Source organism: Cucumis melo, chromosome 4, assembly GCF_025177605.1.
Source record: "Cucumis melo cultivar AY chromosome 4, USDA_Cmelo_AY_1.0, whole genome shotgun sequence".
Classification (NCBI taxonomy): Eukaryota; Viridiplantae; Streptophyta; class Magnoliopsida; order Cucurbitales; family Cucurbitaceae; genus Cucumis; species Cucumis melo.
In genome coordinates, this window is record NC_066860.1 from 17417519 (window position 1) to 17442528 (window position 25010).

A 25010-nucleotide genomic window follows, 5' to 3' on the forward strand; every position below is an offset into this window, starting at 1 on the left:
ATATGATAATCTATTTATAATAGATCATAATAAAAATAAAAATAGGTTGATGTAGATGTTTTAAACAAACCAAAGGATCATTATAAACAATAAAAATAGTTGAATATTCGATACAACCCTTTGGATTATGTAATTAAAATTTGTGGTGTAACATAAACATTTTCTTAAATAATAAATAAGATATGGGTAGTTTAGTAAGAAAAGAATAAAGATTTGTTAATAAAAAATAGTAGTTGAAGTAAGGGGTTGAATGGAGGGTAACATAGGGATTGATAGGATACACCTTTGGAATGTTTGTTTAAAAGATGTTAGGATAGGATAGGATGAAAATTGGAGGCATAAAATATAATTGGTAAGTAGGGGAAGTTACAATTAAGTAAAAAAAATAATAATTTGGAAAGGAAGGAATATAGATAAAATTAGATTCCTTGTGTGTCAACATCATTAAATGACAGAGCAGAGACAATTCAGCGTTTGGATTAAGCGCTTAGCGAACACTTTTGTACTCAACGACGTCGTTTGTGTAGCGAAGAATCCGAAACCAAAAATAAGTCAATTAATTACAAAATTATAAATAAAAAACGAAAAGACAAAAGCCCTTTAATAAAGGATTGTAACTGTAAGCAATTTGCCATTTCCGCTTCGATTGGATCAGAGCTAGAGAGAGAAAACAGAAACAGAATCAATGGAGTTTTCTATGTGTAATAATATTAATAATAATATTAACAATTCTATGTTCTTCGATTCCTCTTCCTCGTCTTCTTCTTCTTCTTCTTCTTTCTTCTTCTTCTTCTTCTTCTACAACTATCAACAACCCTAATTTTTTAGGATGAAAAACGACCCCTTTTCTCAATTCCATCATCGCTTTCTTCTTTCCTTCATCATTTCAATCGCCAACCCATTTCTTGCTTCTTGATCATCATCATCATCATCTGTCCGGCCTTCTAGTTGTCAATCCAAGACCGTGACGGTGTCTCTCTCTTTTTTCCGCCTTGGAGTTTTTGTTTCTTTTTTTTTTTCTTCTGAATAATCCTAGGGTTTTTCCCCCCTCTTTTTGTTGATTCTGCGTGAGGTTGCATCATGGAGCCTCGAGTTGGAAACAAATTTAAACTCGGTCGGAAGATTGGAAGCGGATCGTTCGGAGAGATCTATCTCGGTTTGTTCTTTTTATGCTGTTTATGCGTTATCATTTGTCGCTTTTTTTAATTCTTTTTTCAATTTAATTTCAGGTACTAATATTCAGACGAATGAAGAAGTTGCAATTAAGCTTGTGAGTAAATTCTTTTGGAATTGGTCTGTTTTTGCGGCTGTCGTTGAAAATTTATCGAGATGTTTGACAATATGTTCTCAATATTTATGGACCGTTTCGTTCTCTCCTGTTATTTTCTTCTTCTTCTTCTCTTGAAATTGGCGTGTTGTGTGTTTGACTAGAGTAGTTTTCGTGTTAAATATATTTAATTTGGTGGTATTAAAATCTGAGGCAGGACATAATTCATTACCTTAACTTTCAACCGAGACCGTAAACGCAAGCAACAGTAGCTGGAAAGTAGAGCTTCCTGAAGGAGGTGTTAAGAGTTTTTGTAGAGCCAGAAGGCACCTGAAAAGTTAGTTCATGCAAGGTCCTTTGTTTAGGTATCTGTGCAGAATGGGTCTCCACGTTGAGTTGGTTTGGGTTCTGTCGGAATCTATATAACGACTTAATGAGGTTATGTTAATCATCAATAATGAGTATTCTCATACAAAAGGTTGATGTTATAACACAACTACTCCATTCCATGGTTATGGCCCTAGGTTCAAAGTCCATAGTTCTCCCAAGTTTATTCCTTTTTTCTTTGAATGAGAATCATCCATAGAGAATTCCATTGATAGTGGAATTACAAGAGAGGGTCTAGCCATAGGAATTACTAAGAACTCTGGCCATAAGACAAGTCGCATGAAGATGACAAAAAGGCTAGAATTCTTGAACCAAGTTGAAAGTGATGGGAATTATAGGTAGAAAAGTATGATCAAGAAACTCATGCATTGCATCTATCATGGATCAGGTATTCATTTATCTTGTTGTTTTTCAGTATTTAAGTTCACTGTAGGATAGGATAATAACGTTTCCATGATAAGATGCCGCCGATAAGTTATTGCCTTGGTACTTCGTTAGCCGTTGGCAGGAATTAAGCCTGAAATTAGTTGCTTCTTTCCTTTTTGGCTGGATGGACGTGATGATGTGATCGGCGCAAATTGATTTTTGTTTCCTGGCATATAGTGTTTACTACAATAACAAGCAATATTTGCATGTCCTGATGTAGTTTCTATTTCCAGGAAAATGTGAAGACGAAACATCCACAACTGCTGTATGAATCAAAGCTATATAAAATACTACAAGGAGGAAGTAATAAACATTACTCTTAAGTCTTAAAATATCTTCTTTGCAAGTTGCACACCTTATTATTCATGTTCGCAAACTTTTCCCAATTTTGACAGCTGGAATTCCAAATGTGAGGTGGTTTGGCGTCGAGGGAGACTATAATGTTCTTGTGATTGATTTGTTGGGCCCTAGCCTTGAAGATTTATTTAACTTCTGCAGCAGAAAATTGTCTCTTAAAACTGTTCTTATGCTTGCAGATCAGATGGTAACAATAAAAATTGATTGAGTTCATCCATCTCTACGTCTGGTTTACTTCATGTTCTTTTTTATGAACACTTTGATATCTTTGCCTCCATTTTAGATCAATCGGGTGGAATTTGTCCATTCCAAGTCCTTTCTACACCGGGATATCAAACCAGATAATTTTCTTATGGGCTTAGGCAGGCGTGCAAATCAGGTTTCAATTCTTCAATTTGTTGTAGGATTTAGCATTCATGTTCATTTTTGTTATATTCATTCAGTGTCCTGTATCCATGCTGACATAGGTCTATGCCATTGACTTTGGGTTAGCTAAAAAGTACAGAGACACTTCAACTCATCAGCACATTCCTTACAGGTCAGTTGTTTATAATTAAAGGTTGCTATCGTTTAATTCATATTGCTATCGTTTGATAGTGAATTTATTTAAATGCTGTTTTATGATATTAGATGAAGTATTTATTGTTACTGATTTTGAGCAGTGTTGTTTGGGGCATAAATTTGTAGATGATGTATGAGTTATAGTGTAATGTTTTATTGTTCAAATCTAATATGCCTACTTCTTTCTTGATCAGTGAATGCTTTCTTATCAATGAATTAATTGCTAATGTATTGTACAACTTCTACTGGGACTTCATTAATGCTTAAGATGCTCTGACAGACTGACGCTATGCCTTGGAAGCTCGTGATGTTACTTAGCATGCCATTTCTTCATTCTGGACAACCATTTAAAAAGATATCTTAAAATTTGTTTTATAAAATTCATTAGAATACCATTTTTCAACCATCCTAGGGTAGAAAGGTTAATTCCTCCTCAATCCGCCTCTTGGGGAGACCGGCCAGTTTCTTTGGCTTGTCAGAGTGTGTACAGTCCTATGGGTTTTGTGGGGTGAGCGGAACACTGGGATGTTTAGGGGAGTGGGGAGGGATTCTAGAGAGTTTTGGTCCCTTGTTCTTTTCATGTTTTTCTTTGGTCTTCGATGCCAAAGACCTTTTGTAATTGTTCTATAGATGTGACGTTGCATAGTTGGAGCTCCTTGTAATGGGAGTCTCTTTTTTTTTTTTTTTGTGAGTTTGGTTTTTGTAAGCCTGTGTAGTCTTTCATTTTTCCTCAATAAAAGTCGTTATTTTCATAGGAAGAACGAAAAGAAAAACTATCCTAGAGTAGAATGTAAGATTGCTCATTTATTTGTTTTGTTTTTCGTTTTTAATTCAGTTCTTAGCTATCACAAAAAGCATATTTACTAATTTTGGTTCAGAAGAGAGGTAAAAATGATTCTGGCATCTACCCCACTGGCATTTTCTGTCTGGGTCTGTTGGTTAGGATTTGGGGCTTTAAGTTAGATTGTACACCAATGTCCCTTGTTTGGCCCTTCTTGTCGAATGTGTATTAAAAGATATTGTCTCCTAGTGTAGGAGGGATGGTATCGATGCTACAAATATATTTATATTTAAAAGGCACTTGGCTTTTATTTGTTGATCATGGCAACTATTTCCCTGAGTTTGACGAATGTAATCTGCTGACTATTTGCAGAGAAAACAAGAATTTGACAGGAACTGCAAGATATGCAAGCATGAATACCCATCTTGGCATTGGTATCTCTTTCCCCTTTTTCTCTGTTAGATCTCTCCTTTCCACAACACAAACGTCATAAAGCATAAATTGAGAGAATTGGAGGAAGATGATAGAAACGTTATGAGGTCTGTGTTCTTCTGCTTCCTTATAATTTGCTTTCATATTGTGCAGAACAAAGCCGCCGGGATGATTTAGAATCACTTGGATATGTTCTTATGTATTTTTTAAGGGGGAGGTAAGGATTTTTGTGTTATCATATCAATATGCGACACTTTTATATTGTGAAATATCAAATATGGAGTGGTAACGTGTCATCTCTATAGTCTTCCTTGGCAGGGACTTAAAGCAGGAACGAAGAAACAAAAGTACGAAAAGATTAGTGAAAAGAAGGTCTCCACTTCTATAGAGGTTAGATTATCCGTGTCTTTGGGTGGCTTCTTGCCAATGATAATTACCGTCAGATATTATGAAATCCAATTAGATTAACTGACATATTGTGCATATTATTCTGCCTTTAGGCCCTTTGTCGTGGATATCCTACTGAATTTGCTTCATACTTCCATTATTGTCGATCATTAAGGTTTGATGATAAGCCAGACTATGCTTATCTAAAAAGACTCTTCCGTGACCTTTTCATTCGTGAAGGTTTGAAATTTTTAATTGACTTTTCCATTCCTATAAATTTTTTAGTGTCGTTGTATTGTTTTAATTTAAATAAAGGCATGCTTTTTCAGGTTTTCAGTTCGATTATGTGTTTGATTGGACCATTTTGAAGTATCAGCAATCCCAGATAACTGCCCCACCTACTCGTGCCATTGTAAGTTTTGGAATGCATACGAGATTGATCTTTCTCTGATTAGTTATGGCTCGTTTTGATAACTATTTGGTTTTTGGTTTTTGAAATTAAGCATATTTCCTCAACATTTCTTACCATGGTTTTCACCCTTTGAAAGTAGTAAGAGTTGAATCTTAGCCAAATTTCAAACAAAAAAAAAATCTAAAAATGACTTATTTTAGCTTTCAAAACTTGGCTTGTCTTGTTAAAACATTGGTAGAAACTACATAATTAAGCAACAACTAAAAATCAAATGGTATTCAAAGGGCCTATATTGCTCATTTATCCTTAATTCATGTAACATTTTGAACTCTAGGGCGGTGCTGGACCAAGTTCTGGAGTACCTATGGCTATAGCAAATGCTGATAGGCACACTGGTAGTTATTTGTCTTATTTTGGTTTGTCTTGGAGTTCCTTGCACCATAATATCTTGCTACTTGCATATCTCAATGATAACGTATCTTGAAGGTGGTGAGGAAGGTCGACCACCACCGAGTGGCTGGATAGCGGCAGACCCCTTGCGAAGGAGAAACTCTGGTCCAGTTACAGGCACTGCAAAACAAAAACCTCCAGTCACAAACGATCACGCTATTGCCAAGGAACGCATAGTGAGTACTTACTGATTACATGTTTTTTATGGTTTTCTTTTCTTTCTTCATTCTTAACTTGTATCATCCACATCCAGCTACCAAATTCCAATATTATACAATCAAGTGGATCATCAAGACGAGCTGCAATCGCTAGCACCCAAGATATAGCCCTCCTTGGATGTGAATCCGACCCAACTCGCCTTGGAATTCCAGATCCAAGCTTTGGAGCTGTACACAAAATCTCTAGTGCACAAAGGCATTCACCAGCTGATCAGAACCGTTCGACCTCGGCTAGAAACATATCAGGCATCAGGAACTTTGAGTCCACTCTTAGAGGTATCGAAAGCCTCCATTTTAATCAAGATGAGAAGGTTCAATATTAGCGGTTAACACTCGCGTGCTCGCTATCAAGCAATACCTATCTGTTGTAAATACGGTTGGGCGGTCGAGCAGTTGTGCTTTCATTTGTGTTTTTAGGAAAGCAACAGCAGCAAGTTGGAAAGGAAGAACATTTTACTGTCACAAAAGAAAAAAGAAAAAGAAAAACGAAAGAAAAAAAAAAAAGAAGAAGAAGGTTCTAGGAAAGAGGAGATTATTATTATGGTGGTTCAATGAAAGCCATTTTATTTAATAGTTTGGGTTAGGTAGTGGCTTCCTTTTTGGCCTTGGGTTCTCTCTAATTTATTTTGTTGGATACTGTTTTGTTGTATTTTGTTTTTGGTATTTGGTCCTCGGCTTTTGTTTTTGTTTTTTTTTAATTATTATTGATATTGAAATGTTAATGAACAAACGAAATGTGTAATTAGTTTTTAGTTGTTTTATGCTCTGAATTCCTTGGCTAATGGTAACATTGGCCACTTTTAAGCCTAAGTTGGTAAAACACGCGTCTCTCTCTTTACCACACCAAAGAGGGATTCAGGAATACCATACCCCCTTCTGATAAATCACAAGACTTTTTCTATATATATATATATATATATATATATATTTTTTTTTTTTTTTTTTTTTTTTTTTTTGTCAACATATTTATGTTAAAAGTAAAAACGAAAGGGATGAATAATTTAAAAAAGGGTTATATCATCAATACCAAAAAGTATTAGAATGGATAGAAAATTTCATTTAGTGAGAAATAAGGATGTTACTAATTATTCTCAGTACAGCTATCCAATGTCTTTTTTTCAAATCTTTTTCTTGAAAATTTTTCGAATGGCACATAGTATTTTACTCATAACCTTAGATCATTATCCTTAAAATAATAAAAGTATGTTCTTGCACTATCAATCTCTTCTAAGTTAATAATACAATATGGTAGACTAAGTCAACTCAACTTCTAGCAGCGAACATTTATTAGGGCCTGGAGGGGTAGACCATGCAAAATTGACTCCCAATTCATATCGGGATTAATTTTGGGTCAGGTGCATCATTAGCAACCCAAATAATTATGTCAATAAGTTTTAAAAGAAGCTGACAAGAGGAATAACAAAATTAGAGATTTACTTTAGATAAATGACAATTTTATTTTTAAATTGACAAAATATCAAAACAGAAAACTTTTAAATAATAAATAGAACAATGCCTTAAATGCCCCTACCTAATTGATAAATGTGATTTCTAAATACATTTGTAATAGAATCCACAAATACCCTATAATTAATACAAACTATACACCCACAATTTCACATCCTATTCATTGGGATTTGGAGTTTGGAAGTAATTGAAATCCCTATCATCTCCTTCTTTACTTTGGAAGAGAATAGCCTACATGGCTCGGGTAACAAAGAAAGCAGCTCAGATAGCTCAATGGGGTATCCAAATCTAAACGATTTTTTTTTTCAAAATTTAGTATAGACGATTTATTTTCAATATTCTTTATACATGATCTTTTAATTTTGGTTACTCTAATGTCTAACCAATTTTTACAAGATTCTTTATACACCATCTGCGTAAAAAAGAAAAGAAGAAAGACGATTCTTTGTACCAAATGTAAACGATCGTGTAGCCAAATCTAAACGATCGTATACCAAATTTTGAAAAAAAATCGATTACATTTGGAACCCCAAATCTAAACAATCGTGTAGCCAAATCTAAACGATCGTATACCAAATTTTGAAAAAAAATCGATTACATTTGGAACCCCAAATCTAAACAATCGTGTAGCCAAATCTAAACGATCGTATACCAAATTTTTAAAAAAAAATCGTTTAGATTTGAAACCCCAAATTTAAACGATTGTGTAGCCAAATCTAAACGATTGTGTAGCCAAATCTAAACGATCGTATACCAAATATTGAAAAAAAAAATCGTTTACATTTGGAACCCCAAATCTAAACGATCGTATACCAAATTTTAAAAAAAAATCGTTTAGATTTGAAACCCCAAATTTAAACGATTGTGTAGCCAAATCTAAACGATCGTGTAGCCAAATCTAAACGATTGTATACCAAATTTTGAAAAAAAAAATCGTTTAGATTTGGAACAACCAAATCTAAACGATTGTATACCAAATTTTGAAAAAAAAAATAGTTTAGATTTGGGGTAACCAAATCTAAACGATCGTGTATCGAAATCTAAACGATCGTGTAATCCAGTTATTTAAACGATCGGATTTGTTCTATACAGTCTAAATACTTTGCCGCTTTTATAATATTTTTGAAAAGACCCGGGTTGTGGAACACATTGATTTGGTTATTAAAAATTATCAAATAATTGTAATTTGGTTATTAAAAATTATTTTAATTTACATTTAATTTTTTAATTACGCGTCATTATTAAAAGCAGTTCATCTAATTATTTAATTATTTATAAATATTCTATAAACTTTAATATTGAATAACAATAACAAAATTTAAATTTGTTTGACAAAACTATTAAAATAAATACAAAGGGAGACAAGAAATTTAAAAAAAAAATTAAATTTAAAAAAGTATTAGCAATGTCTTGGGTTCATGGAGAGAGAGAATGTCTTGGGTTCAACCCAAGACATTGGAGAGACACACTAAAACTACAATATATCAATAATTATTTTCCAAAACTACAATATTTATTCAAATTTCCCTGTGTAGTACACTTTTTCCAAGAAAAACATGTTCACCTAGCCAAAACCTCAATGCCCCAAGTTATTCTTTTCTTTTCTTTTCTTTTTTCTATTCCTACCGTTATTCCAAAAACACCTAACAGGCCTTCTCAAGCTCAGACTCTCACTTTTCAGTTTTTTAAAAAAAAAAAATAGAGACAAGACCTAATCTAGCTACGATTTTATACAGATGTCTTAAATTCTCAATTAATTTCGATAATAAGATTTGCTTAATTTTATGGACGGATTTAACCTTATCATTAATTTTAAATATTACATATAAACGAAAATTGATATAATTTTTTACCATAAATATTTTATACTACATTAATTATTTGTACTAAAACTAATATATTTATACTATTAATTATTTAATAGACTTCTTTTCATTTAATATAGGTTTAGTCATTTAATATTTCTAGTCAAAAGACACCCACCTAATGTATTATTCTATGTAAATGGTATATATTGAGTACGATAATGGTAATATTTTCAATCATCTTTCTCTTCCTTCATTTCTTATCCTTCTGTTGAATTAATGTACGTTAATATTTTCAATCATCTCTCTCCGTCCATTTTTTATTCTTCCCGTGAAATCTTTTCTAATGAGTGCATATTTCTCTCATCTGTCTATTCTTTCTTATTTCATTCATTTCCTTCAACTTTTTCATTGAGTGTATATGTGTTTCATTTTATTCATGTTTTTCCTATGAAATAAATTATAGTATGCCGGTGAAGTTTTCCGGTGAAGTAAGTTTGTTTCATCTTATTCGTATTTATTTCTAAGTATTTCATTTTTTTTCTTACATTAGTAATCAGTATTTTTTTTTAATCTGAGAGTAACGTATTTCGAATTGTAGAATTTTTTGCAATATATGAATGTAACGCCCCAAATTAAGATAATTTTATTCTTAATTATCTTAAGTTTAATTTTGACAAATTGTTAAAATTATTTTGGATGTTATTTGATTTAATTGTTAGAAAACTTTGATTTGTAAAAATTAGAGTTTATTAGATATTTTGAGAAAATATCTAATTAATTGAAATTTGGAATTTACGTTGAATTTGGTTGTTTAAAGTGATTTGTGCATAGGGGAATTGTGTGAAAGAATTATGATTAATTATGTATGTGATTATATAATTAATTGAATTTAAAGCTAAAATAATTATATTATGAATATAGTATAATTATTTAAGGTTATATATTGTTTTGAGAAGATAAAAAGAGGATTTGGTGGGAGAAGTTATTAAAGAGATAGAAGATTTGAGTTAAAAAGAGAGATTTGATGGATTTTAAATGAAGAGAGACGGTATGAGATTTTAATTAGAAAAGAATAAGGAAATTAAAGAAAAGAAAATGATAATAATTTTATTAATATTATTATTATTTCTTTAAATGGGACCTCGTGACGCGTGAGGTTGCTATTCATCCTTTTTCTTCATAAACCCTAACCTCACAGAACCCTAGCAATCAAGTCCGTCGCCGCCACCTTCTTTCGTTCGATAGTCACTACAAATTGTCATCGTTTCCATTGCATCAACTAGATCGTCTAGTCGTCGAAACTCGTCAACGCTGCTAGACGTCGTCAATCACGCCTCTCCTTCGTCGTTCGTCGGCAAGCATCGCGGGCTGTTCACAAACCGCCACCAAGCTGTTTCCAGCCGTTGATCCAAGCCAAATCATCGTCCAACTCGTCGCTGCGTTTTCGTAAGACGTCTGAGCCGCGCGCGAGCAATCCGTTGTCTGTCAGCTGTCACGTCTTCTTCGTCTAAATCCAAGCCGCGCTGTCCGAGCCGTTTCTGCGCAAGTCGTCCGTAGCTCAAAGTCATGCTTGAGCCGTCTTCTTCATTTCGAGCCAGCATGCCTTCAACCGGTCCAAGCCCCGTCGAGTTGATCTCCTCTTCTAGCCAAGCCTAGTTTTTGGTCTTTTTCACTTTTTTTTTTTGGTAAGTTTTGGTAAGTTTAATTTGGGGTTTTGGTTAATGCCCAACAAAGATTAATTTTGGACCCTAAATAATTTAATTTTGGATTAATTTGGTTAGATTTGAACTGGAAGTTTGAGCGGTGGAATTTTCTCAACCAAAGGTAATTTGGATTCGACTTCAACTTTGGGTAAGTTGAATTAAATGGATTTTAGGTCTTTAAGCAACCATTAAATGGAAGCTTGACCTTGTTGTTAGGATTATATTTAGAGATTAAGCTGATCTTCAGGTAAGAGATTATCTTACTAGACCTTTAAACTAAAGTAAGAGTTTGCATGTAATTTTCTATTATGCATTGTGTAGCTAAGATGCAAAATGAGTTTATGTTCATGATGACTGATAGTTATGAATGAAATATGTTGATGATGATATTTGATGATGTTGATGGTTATGATTATGCATGAAATATTAATCTCATGATTAAGAATGTTATAATTAATATTCATGTCATGCTTATGATGTTATGTTATGCTACATGCTATGGATATGGTTTATTGTTAGCTTTATCTATTAGAGTCGTACCCACATGGGTGTCCTTCGGGATCACCACGTTTTTATGACTGTATAGTCCGACGGGATCACCAGTCCAGTATGAGATGATATGTATATGAATGGTCCAATGGGATCACTCATAGCCCGATTGTCATAGTGTTTCTATCGAGTTCACTAAAGACCAGTTTTGTCCTAAGTGTTCCTTGTGTTCGCCGAAGACCAGTTTGGTCTTGGGTGTTCCTTTGGATTCACAGAAGACCAGAGATGTTCCTACGGGATCACAGATTGCGCATGTTCGGGAACGTGCCAGTTTAGGTATACCACTTTACAGGACTCTAATAGTAATAGGCTCTTACTGAGTATATTTTTCAGGGAGAGGTAAAGGTAATGACAGAGGAAAATTGGCGAATGACAAGAAGTGACCGTGGCATGCCATAGGGAAACATTTTACTTCCGCCTTTATGTATTTAGTTTGTTTTCGGTATTTATGCATTTTCATTATAACATTTTAAAAACTAGATAGGGCCCGATCTAGGATTTAATTTTGAAATTTATTTCTACTACTTAAGGTTTTGATTATGAACATTTATTTTATTTTCCATATTGATTTAAGAAAGTTTTATTTCCTTTTAAATAGTAATAATCTCAGCTTAGTATAAAAAGTTGAGTCGTTACAATGAAGTTGGTTTCGATTTACATGTTTTCTCATTATATTCCGAGGAATATTATGAATAATACTTTATAATGGTATAATATTGGATCAGATTAATTGGGTCTTCAATATATACCAAGTTTTATATAGAACATTGTTACAATTATTTATTATATAATATACGGTATGTATATGCAAAATAATTAAATTTACATGTGTATATATGAGAAAGTACATAAAATATATATCTTACTATTATATAACTTACTAAAAATCTATAATTGTTATAATTATATTTGATATAAACATTATATATATTTAAAATTAATAATTAAGTCAAATAAGCGCACGGATATAACAAATTTACAATATACCATCTTATATACCAAATAATTTATAAGATGAATATTTTCATTTTTCAATATGCTTATTAACACAAAACTCGAACAACATAAAAACATAAAAAGAAAAAAAAAAACATGTGCAAAACCATATAACAATGTCAATAGCAAATGAAAATAAATAATTTATATAGGAAGAGAAAATAAACCAAATATCTACTATTAAATAAATCGAATTTCATATAATTAATATATATATATATAGGTGCGCGCGTGTGCGTACATATATATATGTATATATGTATTTCACATTAAATACTCCAAACTAAAATGAATAATAAACTCTCAAAGTCAAATTTGAAATTAACTCAATAAGGAAACTAATTTTAATTTTTTTAATGTATTTATGTTATTACAAATTTCTTTCTTTTTTCTAATAATATTAATCCTAGTGATGGATAGTGTTATCATCTAGATCTTACTTTTGTGTAAAATTCAATGTGCTTTTTATGAAAAAAATGGTAATTTTAAACTTCTGATGTAATTGAGCCTATATATTTAGGTTATATCAGATAAAACCCCTTTCTTTTTTTAGAAGTTGTCCTTCAAGATTTAGTTTCCATGGATTTCAGTAGATAATTAGTTGAATCCTAATTAGGAGCTGGAAATTTTAGTGGTGAGATTTTGCATGTAGAGTCTACCACACTCAAGGAATGGAGACAAGGAAGCTTCACTTTAAACGCCTCAAACTCAAGGACAAAGACAGTTGCGTTTAGTTCACTTACTAATTTATAAGCATGTGATTTTATTAGATATGAGCATATCGTGATTTGAGACAACCAAAACAAGACATGAGCTCAATCCAAGCCACCCATGTTTCATTTAATTTAAAGGACTTAAATATGAACTTGTAATAAGACTTGAGAACTTGACAATACATACGAGAATTTCACAGACCCACCTAGACCGACCAAGGGGCTAAAATAATTATTTTCAAACTTTGGTGACTAAATACATCAACTATTTAAAATTAAATTACGAACAAAACGTCTGAAAAAGTCAGCTACGAAATACTACATGGAACTCGAAAACACTATTATTGTGTAGATTCAGATGAAAATAGTGTAGTAGTGTAGGATTGAGATTGCAAAGTGCTAACCTTTACAAAATCCCATAAAACTGATCAATGATCAATTGAAACAAGCAATGACAAACAAAATTGTTCAGACAAAGGAAAAAAAAAAGAAAGGGAAAAAGAAAAGACTTAATATTTGCTTGCAAAGACAACCAGAGTTTTTTTTGTTCTTTTTTAATAACTTGGAAAGGGAAATAAGGCAACAAAAAAAAACCTCAAATACAATACAAAACCCCAACAAAGAAACAAAAAGGCCCATAATTTACCATAAAGGTAATTTGACAATCTTATATATTGCAGTGGTGCAGGCCACACCATTTCCCGAGGTCAGATTATAGGTTCCAAGAATATTTTAATTTAAGACACTAAAAAAAAAAAAAAAAAAAGAGAGAGATGATAAAAAAGAGGTCGAATAAAAAAAAAGCTTTGAAGTTCTTCAAGGAGAAAACCACGCCTCAGTCTACCACAATATTACCCTTCTCTTCTCTTCTCTTCTCTTCTCTTCTCTCACAGAAGATCAGCAACATTTGCTGGCAGCTCTTCAATTATCACATTGTAGAACTTCTGAATGTCAAATAGCATTCTTTCGTCCTCTGTCGTTACAAAGTTGATCGCAACACCCTTTCTTCCAAATCGTCCACTTCGTCCAATACGATGAAGGTAGTTCTCCGGTTGTGTCGGCAGATCATAGTTAATAACAAGAGAAACCTGCTGGACATCAATACCACGGGCCAACAGATCAGTGGTAATCAGAACCCTAGAAGAACCTGAACGGAACTCACGCATAATAATATCTCGGGTGTTCTGGTCCATGTCACCATGGGTAGCAGATACAGTGTGGTCACGTTTTCGCATCCTATCGGTGAGCCAATCAACTTTACGTCGAGTATTGACGAAGATGACACTCTGTGTAATGGCCAAAGTCTCGTAAAGATCGCAGAGTGTCTCAAGCTTCCAGTCTTCCTTGTCAACATTGACATAGAACTGCTTGATACCTTCCAAGGTGAGCTCGTCACGCTTAACAAGAATTCTAACAGGCTTGTTCATGAACTTTCTGGTGATCTCAAGGGCTTCAGGAGGCATTGTAGCAGAGAACACCCCTACCTGAATCTTGGATGGTAGAAGCTGGAAGATATCATAAATCTGCAATGGAGATACATATGAACAAGGGTAGTTAGAAGATTGAAACCACAACACGTAGATGGGATCAGATCAAAAGGCAATAAGCAATGGGACTATGTACACTGAAGAACAATGGAAGTAAAAATTCAAAAAGATATAACAAAGCACACCACATGAGAGCAAAATAAGCAAACAGCTACAAACTTAATCACCAATAATTCTCAAATAAATGACTGAAGAGAGCATCAAATTTGGAAGCATCCTACAACCTTTCGTGCATCTCTGAGATATATAATAAAGCAAATAAAAATAGAGAACTCAAACAGCACATAACAAAGGAAAACAAGAAACCAATCGAACAAACTGTCAGGTTGGCAATCTATTACATGGATTCTTAATGAAAATAAATAAGAAAGCAAAGTCTTTGATAAAGGAAAACAAACGCACTACACCATGAAGGTTTAAAGCCAGCCAACGATTTTTATCATGAAGGAAATACTTATGGCCTCAGCAAAACTAAAATTATAGCACAATCAACGCAACAACGCATTGTACTCTTAAAAAGCGAACTAAACAGTAGATAGAGCAAAAGGAAAATGTTAAAAACAGTGCAATAATAAACTAAAACATAGTTCTCTCACAGTCAGGACACTAGAGTCATGAAAGTTTTAAATTACAAACCTGATCCTTAAATCCACGAGAAAGCATTTCATCAGCTTCATCCAATACAAACATCCGAATGTAGTCGGGGCGAAGTGATTGTCTACGCAACATATCAAACACACGACCAGGTGTACCAACAACTACATGAACACCAGCTTGAAGAATGCGTTGGTCTTCACGTACACTCGTCCCACCAACACAAGCATGAACCTTGACACCAAGATAATCACCAAGGGCTCGCATAACCTTCTCAATCTGTTGTGCAAGTTCCCTAGTGGGTGCCAAGACCAAAGCCTGGCACTGCACAAGACCATAATCAAGTTGCTGCAAAATGCCAGAGCAAAAAGTTGCAGTCTTCCCGGTTCCAGACTGGGCTTGTTGGATCACATCAAGCCCTTTGCAAAAAGGAACAATTCCCCTTTGTTGAATTGCAGATGGCTTCTCAAAACCTTTAAAAATGACATTGAAATTACAATACAGCACATTGCAAACCAGACAGAGCGAAAAATAGTACACAACTACTACTAAAAGTCCATAGAGATTGCTTAATTATTAATTAATAAATAGAAAAAAGAAAACAATAAACAACTTATGGAGAAAATAAATAGTGCTATATACCAACCATAGGCATAGATTCCTCTGAGAAGGTTTTCTTGCAGGCCCATAGAATCAAAACTGTCATAAACTTCATCGTATGAAGTGAAGAAATCTTGTCCATCAGCTGAAAGTCTACAATGACCAGGAGATAAAAACAAATAAGAAGGAAACTACAATTAGGAAGTTAAAAAATATCATGCAGATAAAATGATGAAGCTTAATAATATCACAAACGCAAATTTTCTTGGATGTCAAGAAAAGTTAAAACAGAACTTACAATTCATTCATTTTTGTGTCATACTGACGTGCATCAAATTGAGAACCTTCAGGAGCCAAACCAGCCATATCTGTATGCAGACAACATATAAAACATGCAGGTAGTTTGTGGTTAAAAAAATGTTACAAAGACGTCTAAAAACAAGAAGCTCACACAAAATCATATGGCCATTAATTTCATTACTACCTGTCAACGTTAATAGAAGAAAATAAGATTGGACGAAAATTTAAACATGTTTCCAATGACATCAAACCCTAATGATCTGTTAGGATCCTCTAGGTCTTGAGGGAGTCCAAATCCATTAGGATACAAATGAATTCTTTTACTTGTTATCATATGAAAAGAAAGAACGGTTGTACAAATGAAATCTCTTATTTGTTGATATGAGAAGAAAGAATTGTATGCAGGATTTTATAGAATTTAGAGGCTAATTTCTTATACAACGCCATTATATTTTAATTTTCTATAAATAAATTAATTTGAAAAGCCGAATTGTAAATTTCTTGTCCAGCAAACATTAAAAAAAAAGTTTAATGTACATTCATTACAAAACTTTCTGGCTCCAAACAAGATGAAGACAGAAACTATAACTTTCTTGACCCGAAAGAGTGGTTAAAAGGTGGAAGAGAAAATGTAACAGAAAAGCCAAACTTGCACACCAAACAAAGAAGAGCGCAAGCATTAAAATTCTGTCTTTATTCTCGGGAGACGTTAATAAAACACGAGAATGGCTAGCTGATGTATTAGTAAAATTTCCAGCATCAGAAGCCACTCTACGCTCCCTAAACTTCATGCATAAAAGGTCGAACGTACAGAAAGCAAGGAAAGTTTCCGCTTGGAATATAATCAAAAGATAAAGAAAAAATAGATTAGAAGCAAACTAAAGGGAAAAGACTAATTTGATATTTCGCATGGAGATATGATCAAGATGAAACGTCAAAACAACATAAGAGCAGAGTAAGTGTGTTACACGAACAATCAAACAAATTACTATAATAGAAACACGGCAGAGAAGAAAAATCTCCTTCGATACTACTACATCCGCATCATCCACCTCCCGAGAGGCATTAGATGAAAATATTAACTAAGTTAGTCAGGTTTCTACAGTGCATACGACATAATCACACACCGCATGTCAAAAACATCAACTAATTATAATATACACTTAAAAAACATGACAATCATCATCTGAAACCTATTCATAGCTTACTAGCCAGCAGATTTCTCAAACCAAAAAACACAAACAAACGATCGACGTTCAATAGCAAAAAAGAAAACTCGAAGAAAAACATAGAAATCGATACCAGATCCAACAGAAATCGATTGCAGAGATTAAAACATGGAAAAAACAGAGTAAATCAAAGCAAGAGGGGAGGGGAAAGATTAGGCAAAGTAAAAAAAATAGAGAGCATTAACGATGAATAATAAAACAAATCGAGAAGAAGAAAAGATAAAAGAAAGGATATAGAGAGAAACCTGTAGATCAGTGAAAGATGAAAGGATTTGAAGAAGATTAGAAAGCGTTGGAAGATAGCGAGAGATTGAGAAACTCCTCGGATCTGCGCCGTGGAGTTGAAAAGGAGGCTAATGCTTAAGGACTGAAGTTATAATGCGAGGGCGTTAGGTTTTCTAAGGCGGCCCTTTGGCCTTTCGGCTTCTGCTCCAAATCTGTCCTACTAAATTACTTTTTTACCCTTAATTTTATTTTTTATTACTTTATTGTCCTTTGGGAATATGGACTTCGTAATCATTAGTCACGTGAGTTGCGTGTGAGTGAACGTGTGCATGTTCTTCCTTCTTTTTTTTTTTTTTTTTTTTTTTAATCTTTTTAACCTTTTCTATGTTTTTATAAAATGTCAATCTCTTATCTCCTAAATTGTTTACTGATTTATAATTTAAGTTTCAAATAAATTACGGTATAACCATCATTTTTTCTGAATCTCAATTTTGTTTTAAACACCTAATAGATAATTTGCAACCTATTCTAAGTCATAATTGTTTCGATATCAAATTATCTCTAATTTAGAGAATCAAAATGTAATAAAATATAGTTTTAACTAACAAAAGAAAATACAATACGTTAGATAGTTTAAATTACGATGATTTTAAAAAACTTAATAAAGGAAAAATTATTTATACTTCATAGAAAAAAATTAAATAAAAAACAACATTCATTATCGATTTTTCTATGAAATATAAATGTTATGTATTTTCTCTTTCGAACTTATACATATATTTTAGTTTGCCAGCGCCCTTCAAGTGTGAGTTGTAAAAACAAATGATAAAACAAACTTCGATTTTACTTGTTAAAGTGTTATGAATTACAAACAAGATGTTTACATTTAAACTCATTTTACTAAAAGAAACCACATACAATAAAAAAATTGCTAAAAGAACCACGTTTGTAGCACATAAAACAATTGTTAAGGAGAAATTATTGCAATATTTGTAAATTTGATTTTCATAGTTACTCAGATTAGAACATAGTTCCACATGAAAATAGCTTGCGTTGGATTTTCGTTATTTATTATTTATTCGTATTTCCTTCGACACTTAACAATATGTTGTTTCTTGTTCTTGAATTTTACAAATTTAATAAAGCAGTAGCCTGTAATTTCTGCCTATTAACTCAAAATTTAAAGATCTTGCAACTTCACATCAGCAGTTTAAAAGGATAGGTTGATTAAAAAGAGTTGACAAATTATGCAAAATTCAAGGAGAAGTTATTCAAATTAGCCAAAAATATCCAACATTACACCAAATTTCTTACTTTGTTTTTAAATGCAGCAAATAATGATTGTTTTAAAAGAAAGAAAACTATTTTTGGAAAAATGAACCAATTATGACCTTAATATCCTCTAGAAGAAAACTACCAAACTAAAACTGAATAACCTCTTCTTAGGGAACTTTGGTTTGTTATAACTCTTGTCTAACCAAATTTCAATGGAAAACACAAGTTCATTTGAAGAAAATTTAGATAAATATGTGTATACCCGACTATAAATTAATTTGATTTGTCCCGAAAAAAGAAAGAAAGAAAGAAAGAAAGAAAAAAAAAACAGGGCAACGTAGAATTTGGAGGCCTGGAAAGCTGAAAATTCCACTGGAGTGAAGAATTTACATGCGGATACCAAGAACAAAGGGATTGGCCATTGAACTTACAAGTGAATCTAAGCCAAGAGAATAATTTCACCACGAGAACCTGTGACATTACACAAACAAAAAAAGAGAAGGTTGTTTAAGAAGTTCCAAAGCGCCAGTAGTTGTCACGAGGAATTTACAGTAACTTCACTTACATTTTTCATACATCTCTTTTATAATCTGTAGCATTGAATCTGTATCTTCAGCCATCTTTGCAATTCTCTCTGCCTCCTTCACAGCTTCAGCAGCCAAGAAAGATTTGTTCTCTGCATCAGCAACTTTGTATGCAGCCGCTTTCGCTGCATCTTCCACCGTCTCTGCTGATGGCATCACCCCTCCTGTAGTGTTGTATTGCGATATCCGTTGCCTGACATCTTTTTGTTTAGGGGTAGGTGTTTTAACTGCCAATGAATTGTCTTTCTTTACTCTGTAGCAATTCTGAACCTGTAATGTGGCAGAGAGAACAAAGAAATCAATAGGCATAAAATTTTCAAACGAATATTTAAACTCCTACGAAACTATTCACAACCACAATACCATGTCATCACAGAACAACTTATTAATAATATAAAGACCAGCTCATCCTCAAGTTAATATCGATCTACAATGAGAAAGGTAGAGAAACTACTTGTGATTGGTTGAAAGTGGAAGCATAATGTAATTTAAATTATTTTTTCCTTTTTTTTCTCTCATCATTCTTCTTCCTCCCATCCATCGCCATTGCTGCTGCTGCCCTAACCTCTCCCATTTTCCTTCTCTTTTCTTCTTCTCCCTCCTCCAATCCACTGCTATTGCCGTTGCTGCCCTAACCTTTCCCATTTTCCTTCTCTTTTCTTCTTCTCCCTCCTCCCATCCACGACAATTGCCGCCACTGCCCTAACCTCTCCCATTTTCCTTTTCTTTTCTTCTTCTTTCTTCTATCTATCTACCTATACACACAAATATACACTCACCGCAGAAATGTGGGAGATGCTTGTAACTCCTTTGCTTCATCTGAAATGGGATTTCATTATATATATAAAAATAATAAAAAAAAAAAAGGAAAATTTAAGCATGGGAAGTGCAGGAATGAGGAGGAAGGGACAGGAAAAGAAAAGAAGAAAAGGAAAAGATAAGGGAAAAAGGGGCAATAGGCAACTGGGGGGGCGGTTGTAATGCCCATGGAGGAGGGAGGGAGAAATAAGAGAAAGGGGAAAGAGATGATGATGAAAGGAAGAGGAAAAGATAAGATAAAAAAAAAAGGACAATGGCAAAAATGGGCAGTGGCAGTGGCCGTGGATGGGGAAAGGGAAAAGGATGGGGAGAGGGTGAAAGATAAGAGAGAAGGAAAAGGAAATATTATTTCAATTTCCTTAAAATGTGCTGCACCAGCTTACTTTAGCTATAGACTATAGTAACAAATTGATCACATGGATCAAAATGCTACCTAACCCAAATCCCAAACCTCAGGGTCCATAAGTGTAACTTTTCCTCGAATGCACCATATAACATCTAAATCTTTCCCGTAGTGATACAAGGTTTTCTTTTAATGGGGGGAAGGGGATATAGATGTATGAGAAGCGAATATAAGAGTCAAACTACATAACCTGGTAAAGCATATAAAATAACATAGTACCAACAAATTTCCTTTGAAACAGATACTAAAATGAAGAGATCGTTCACCTTTTCAAGCTTCCCTTGTGAAACGAGCCTCCTCAACTTTGAGCTCAATTGCCTTCTAAAGTTTTGTGGCACCTCATGCCTTTGCTGCATCATGTAACACAAACGCTAATGTTAATGAATAACAAAAGTAACTCAAAGAAGCTAAGAAAGCAAGCATCCCCATATTTCACAAATAAATAATGCAGCAAGTATGGAAATGGTATGTTGGAATGACCTTCACAAAAAACTGAGTGTCTGACCAGAGTAAAAATATAATTGTGATCTCCATGCAGATCATCTTACAAAAACAAGTACATCGTACATCGCTCCTTTAATTAAAAAAGAAAAAAGAAAGGAAGAAAAGAAAAGAGACTCTCATCTTACCTCAATAAAGTTGACAATTGTACCTATGTCACATCCATTAGAATCTTTTATGGTTGAAAGGGCTTCAAAAATCATTGAATAATACCTGGTCAACAGACATTATAAGACCAATGATGAGAACTCAACAAAATAATAAATCAAAACAAAATAATAAATCAAAACAAAATAATAAATCAAAACAAAAAGGTCGATCACAACACTCTTCTATGATTTCTTTAGTGAGCAAAAGTTAGCTTGAGGTAGATCAAATACAATTTGTTCATTTTTTTAAAGTTGGGACAACCTGTCTGACCAGAAATTAATTCCAAGGTCGGCCACTATGGATTGAAACCATGACTACTTAGTTAGTTACTGTCACTGAGACCATGTCTCCTACTGGGCCAACCATAATGATTCAAATACAATTTGTTCATTTCATTGATTTCAACTATAGATTTAAAAGATGGAAATTCTTATGTGAAAAAAAAGTTACAAGACCACTATAATTGTCCATACTTCAATAGTAGAGAAAAACAACGTTCCACAGATCCGATCATAATTTATAATAAAGCAACTGTAATATAATATTTTGTGGACGATTAAAATGCTAAAAATTTAAGGATGAATTGGGTTTTTATTACAGTTCTACCAAAAACTATTTCATCCACTATTCCATTTCCAATCAACCTCTTTAAAACTATATTATCTTTCCTTCGCTTGTGGAATGGGCTGAGGTAGGTGATGGCAAGTGGAGGGCAGGGGAAGGCTGGGTTTGTAAACACTCTCCCCCTCCCCCATGAGGTCCAGGAAAATAATAATAACATTGATAAACAGATGACTTCTATACTACAAATGTAAAATACCCAAATGGTTAGAGAGACAGACCTTGGGACATTTTTCCCATCTTGTGTGCTGTTGTTTGGTGTATCATCACCTGCAGCCTCAGCAGATGCATTGGGCTTAGCAGGAGCAGAGGTTTGGTTGTTAGAAATAGCGGCAACGATGGCTTTTGCTTTAGGAGCTGCCCTAGACTTCTCTTTTGAGCCTTGTGAAGCAGTGCTGACACTCAAATTACGCCATTTATCCTGGGTACATAAGCAACACGATGGAGATAAATAGCTGCAGATATTATTAGTCAGATAGTCACGCTGTTTCTGAGTACACAATATTTTGAAGTTACAACAAAGACATAAGATTTTTTTAATCAAGGGACCTATTTGTCCAAACCTTAAATTTGAGAAGAATAAAACCCATATTATCATTGTTTCAAGCAATATTAGAACATAAGTAATCTCAAAGATGAAAGACCCATCTAGGAACAGACACAAAGAAGATCCTATACATTTTATCCAAGGCCACAGTTACTTGGGGTCCACTAGAATAGCGTTATCCAGACATAACTTTAAGCCTCGAGTAATTAATGGTCATTGTCACGAATCAGCCCTCACAAGCCAACCTTATCCTATGAACACATTATCTCCCCTAGACTGCAAAAAGTGTCAATCAACCAAGTACATGGCTTCCATCATAAAAGCAAGTTAAGAAACGCCCCATCGTATTAATAATTTTTAATGTTGAAATACCAAATCAAAGTCTTTCTTCTCTCTACTTCCACTTTCTGGACTCTTCTTTGTACATCACTCAGTTGATCAAAACCAACACTACAGGAAAACCATTGGAGAGCATCGAGGAAGGATTCATATTTGTTTGAAAATTTAAGAATAAACCCAATTCCTTCCATGCTAAACCACTCAACCAACTGAGTTTAGCGATAGAAATTACGAGTTAACGAGGCGAATACCATTGGATTCTAAACAAACCAAAACTAAACTTAATCAAAAAAACACCCGCAGTATTTCAGTTCCGTCACGAGTTTCTAATTAAAACCCTAAATATCAATCCAAACAAGCAAACCAAAACTGAAAAAAAAATACATAAAGGTAATTGAAAGAAAGAAAAAAAAAAGACAGCTGAATGGGACCTTGAGATCAATGTTAGAGCGATGAGTGAGAGAGGGAGCGAAATCAGGATCTTTAAGAATGTTCTTCCACTTTCCAGGACCGTGCTTATTGACTCCAGCCAAAAGTGCGTCCTCTTCCTCTGACGTCCACTTTTGCTTCTGGTTTCCCATTGTGATTCGCCGTTTTTGGATTATCTGAAGATCACTTCGTGAAGAACAGTTTGTCGTTCTTCGTTGGGGTTTAATACTTTGAAAAAGAAGAAAAAGAGGAGTGGGAGGAGGAGGCTGTTGCTCGGCCTCTTTTTGTTTGTGTTCATCAATTTTTCCGTTCGTTTCTTTTTGTCGCGTTCTTTGAATTTTGTTGCAACGGGCCGGCCCATAATTTCACCACCGTAATAGCCCACTGATTGAATTTAGAAGATATTACCCCCACAAATACATTGAAATCAGCGTTTTAGAGGTTTAAGAAACTAAAATAGGAGAGATTGCAAATGGGAAATGGGAAACTTGTAACGAAACATAGCGTAACAAAATTTTTAAAGTTAATCATTTTTTAAATATTTCATGTTGGCTCTTTCGTCCTTCTTTTTCTTTACGATTTTCGTATGTTCCATCGTCTTTCATTCTATTTCGTCTTTCATTCTTTTTCTTTTTTTTGTTTAAGATTGTGTATCAAATATAAAAATATTTTTGAAACTTTTATTTGGTTGTTCAAGATCGTAACTAGAAAAAAACGTTGTTTAGATTTGGGTAGTCAAATCTAAATGATCGTGTACAAAAAGTTGCCAAATTTAAATGAACGTTTACTAAAAAATACTAAAAAAAATCGTTTAGATTAGGGTAGCTAAATCTAAACGATCGTATAAAAAAAATGATTGCATACCAAAAGAATCTTACAAAAAAATCGTTTAGCCAATTTAAATGATCGTGTACATCGTGCAGACGATCTAAAAAATAAATCGTTTCCAAATCTAAACGATCGTGTACCAAATAATAGCCAAATATGAGCGCATCGTTGATGAGGCCTTTTTGGTATTTTTTATTATAGGCCTGTAGGCTTTTTTCGTTTTTAGAATTGTTCTATTCGATATAAATATTTTGCCGCTTTGTTATATTTTTTAAAAGGTCCCATTGCAAAAACCTAATACAAAGAGAGAATTTTCATCGTAGAAATGGATACAAATACACAAAAACTCATGGATTAAACTAATCACAAGTATTCTCCTTTTCCCTCAAAAAAGGTTTTCTTTTCTTTTAAAATTATGGTTACCTCATTTCTCATCTCCATATGTATTTTATTTTATATATAAGTTTATTTGAATATGGTGAATTGAGTAATATTAATATAACAAAGTTGATACAAAAAATTCAAGAGAATTATCAAAATAGCAAAATGAATAAAATTTACATTTCCAAGAAAAATGAAGTACAATGAACTTTTGTTTTTGAGCGATTTTTTCTATTTATCGTAATTAGTTTGTTTTTTTATTATTTTTGGAAACTCCCCGTATTGAATTTATTAAACGGAAACTTTCGTAAATGTAACAAAACACCAAACTATTTATGGTTCGTGTAACAAAGCCTATAAAGTTAGCCATTTTTTAAATATTTCAGGTTTGTCCTATTTTTCTTCTCTTCCTCATGATTTCTTTCATCGTCTTTCTCCTGCGATTTCTTTCATCGTCTTTCTTCTTTTCCTTCTTATTTTTCTGTTGCGATTTCTTTCCATCGTCTTTCTTCTTTTCTGATTCTTTTTTTACGTCGTTTAATTTTTCCATTGTATTTCTTTTTTTCCTCTTTTTTTTTTTTTTGCTATGATTTCTTTCCATCTTCTTTCTTCTTTTCTTTTTTTTTACATCGTTTAAATTTGGGTAACCAAATCTAAACGATCATATACAAAAAATAGCAAAATCTAAAAGATCGTGTATAAAGAATTTTGAAAAAAATCACAA

General features: G+C 33.4%; 3 protein-coding genes, 1 long non-coding RNA gene and 1 other non-coding gene across 5 annotated transcripts; 2 read left to right on the top strand and 3 right to left on the bottom strand.

Annotated features, from left to right (window-relative positions):
* The first annotated feature begins 621 nt into the window (after window positions 1-621).
* Window positions 622-6439, top strand: LOC103490032 (casein kinase 1-like protein 2). The gene is made up of 14 exons (XM_008449397.3): window positions 622-1156; window positions 1230-1270; window positions 2314-2383; window positions 2476-2624; window positions 2721-2816; window positions 2905-2975; window positions 4152-4213; window positions 4365-4428; window positions 4517-4601; window positions 4712-4838; window positions 4928-5010; window positions 5345-5405; window positions 5497-5636; window positions 5714-6439. Exons 1-14 carry the CDS (start codon window positions 1081-1083, stop codon window positions 5999-6001), a joined length of 1413 nt encoding a protein of 470 aa, XP_008447619.1. The 5' UTR covers window positions 622-1080; the 3' UTR covers window positions 6002-6439.
* A 3660-nt stretch (window positions 6440-10099) lies between these two features.
* On the top strand, window positions 10100-11045 carry LOC127148776 (uncharacterized). Its single transcript, XR_007819862.1, has 2 exons — window positions 10100-10638; window positions 10735-11045. It is a non-coding gene; the product is annotated as an uncharacterized LOC127148776 (long non-coding RNA).
* A 2491-nt stretch (window positions 11046-13536) lies between these two features.
* LOC103490034 (eukaryotic initiation factor 4A-8) lies at window positions 13537-17596 on the bottom strand. The gene is made up of 5 exons (XM_008449399.3): window positions 17430-17596; window positions 15954-16023; window positions 15702-15808; window positions 15098-15528; window positions 13537-14437 (listed from the first exon to the last, which is right to left on the bottom strand). The coding sequence occupies exons 2-5, from the start codon at window positions 16019-16021 to the stop codon at window positions 13802-13804; spliced, it is 1242 nt and encodes a 413-aa protein (XP_008447621.2). The 5' UTR covers window positions 16022-16023; window positions 17430-17596; the 3' UTR covers window positions 13537-13801.
* Window positions 16583-16689, bottom strand: LOC127149144 (small nucleolar RNA snoR98). Its single transcript, XR_007820549.1, has one exon. It is a non-coding gene; the product is annotated as a small nucleolar RNA snoR98 (small nucleolar RNA).
* Window positions 17597-18891: 1295 nt separating the features above from the next.
* Window positions 18892-23371, bottom strand: LOC103490035 (telomere repeat-binding factor 4-like). The gene is made up of 6 exons (XM_008449400.3): window positions 23080-23371; window positions 21984-22183; window positions 21120-21204; window positions 20757-20840; window positions 19250-19538; window positions 18892-19155 (listed from the first exon to the last, which is right to left on the bottom strand). The coding sequence occupies exons 1-6, from the start codon at window positions 23227-23229 to the stop codon at window positions 19124-19126; spliced, it is 840 nt and encodes a 279-aa protein (XP_008447622.1). The 5' UTR covers window positions 23230-23371; the 3' UTR covers window positions 18892-19123.
* Window positions 23372-25010: the final 1639 nt, after the last annotated feature.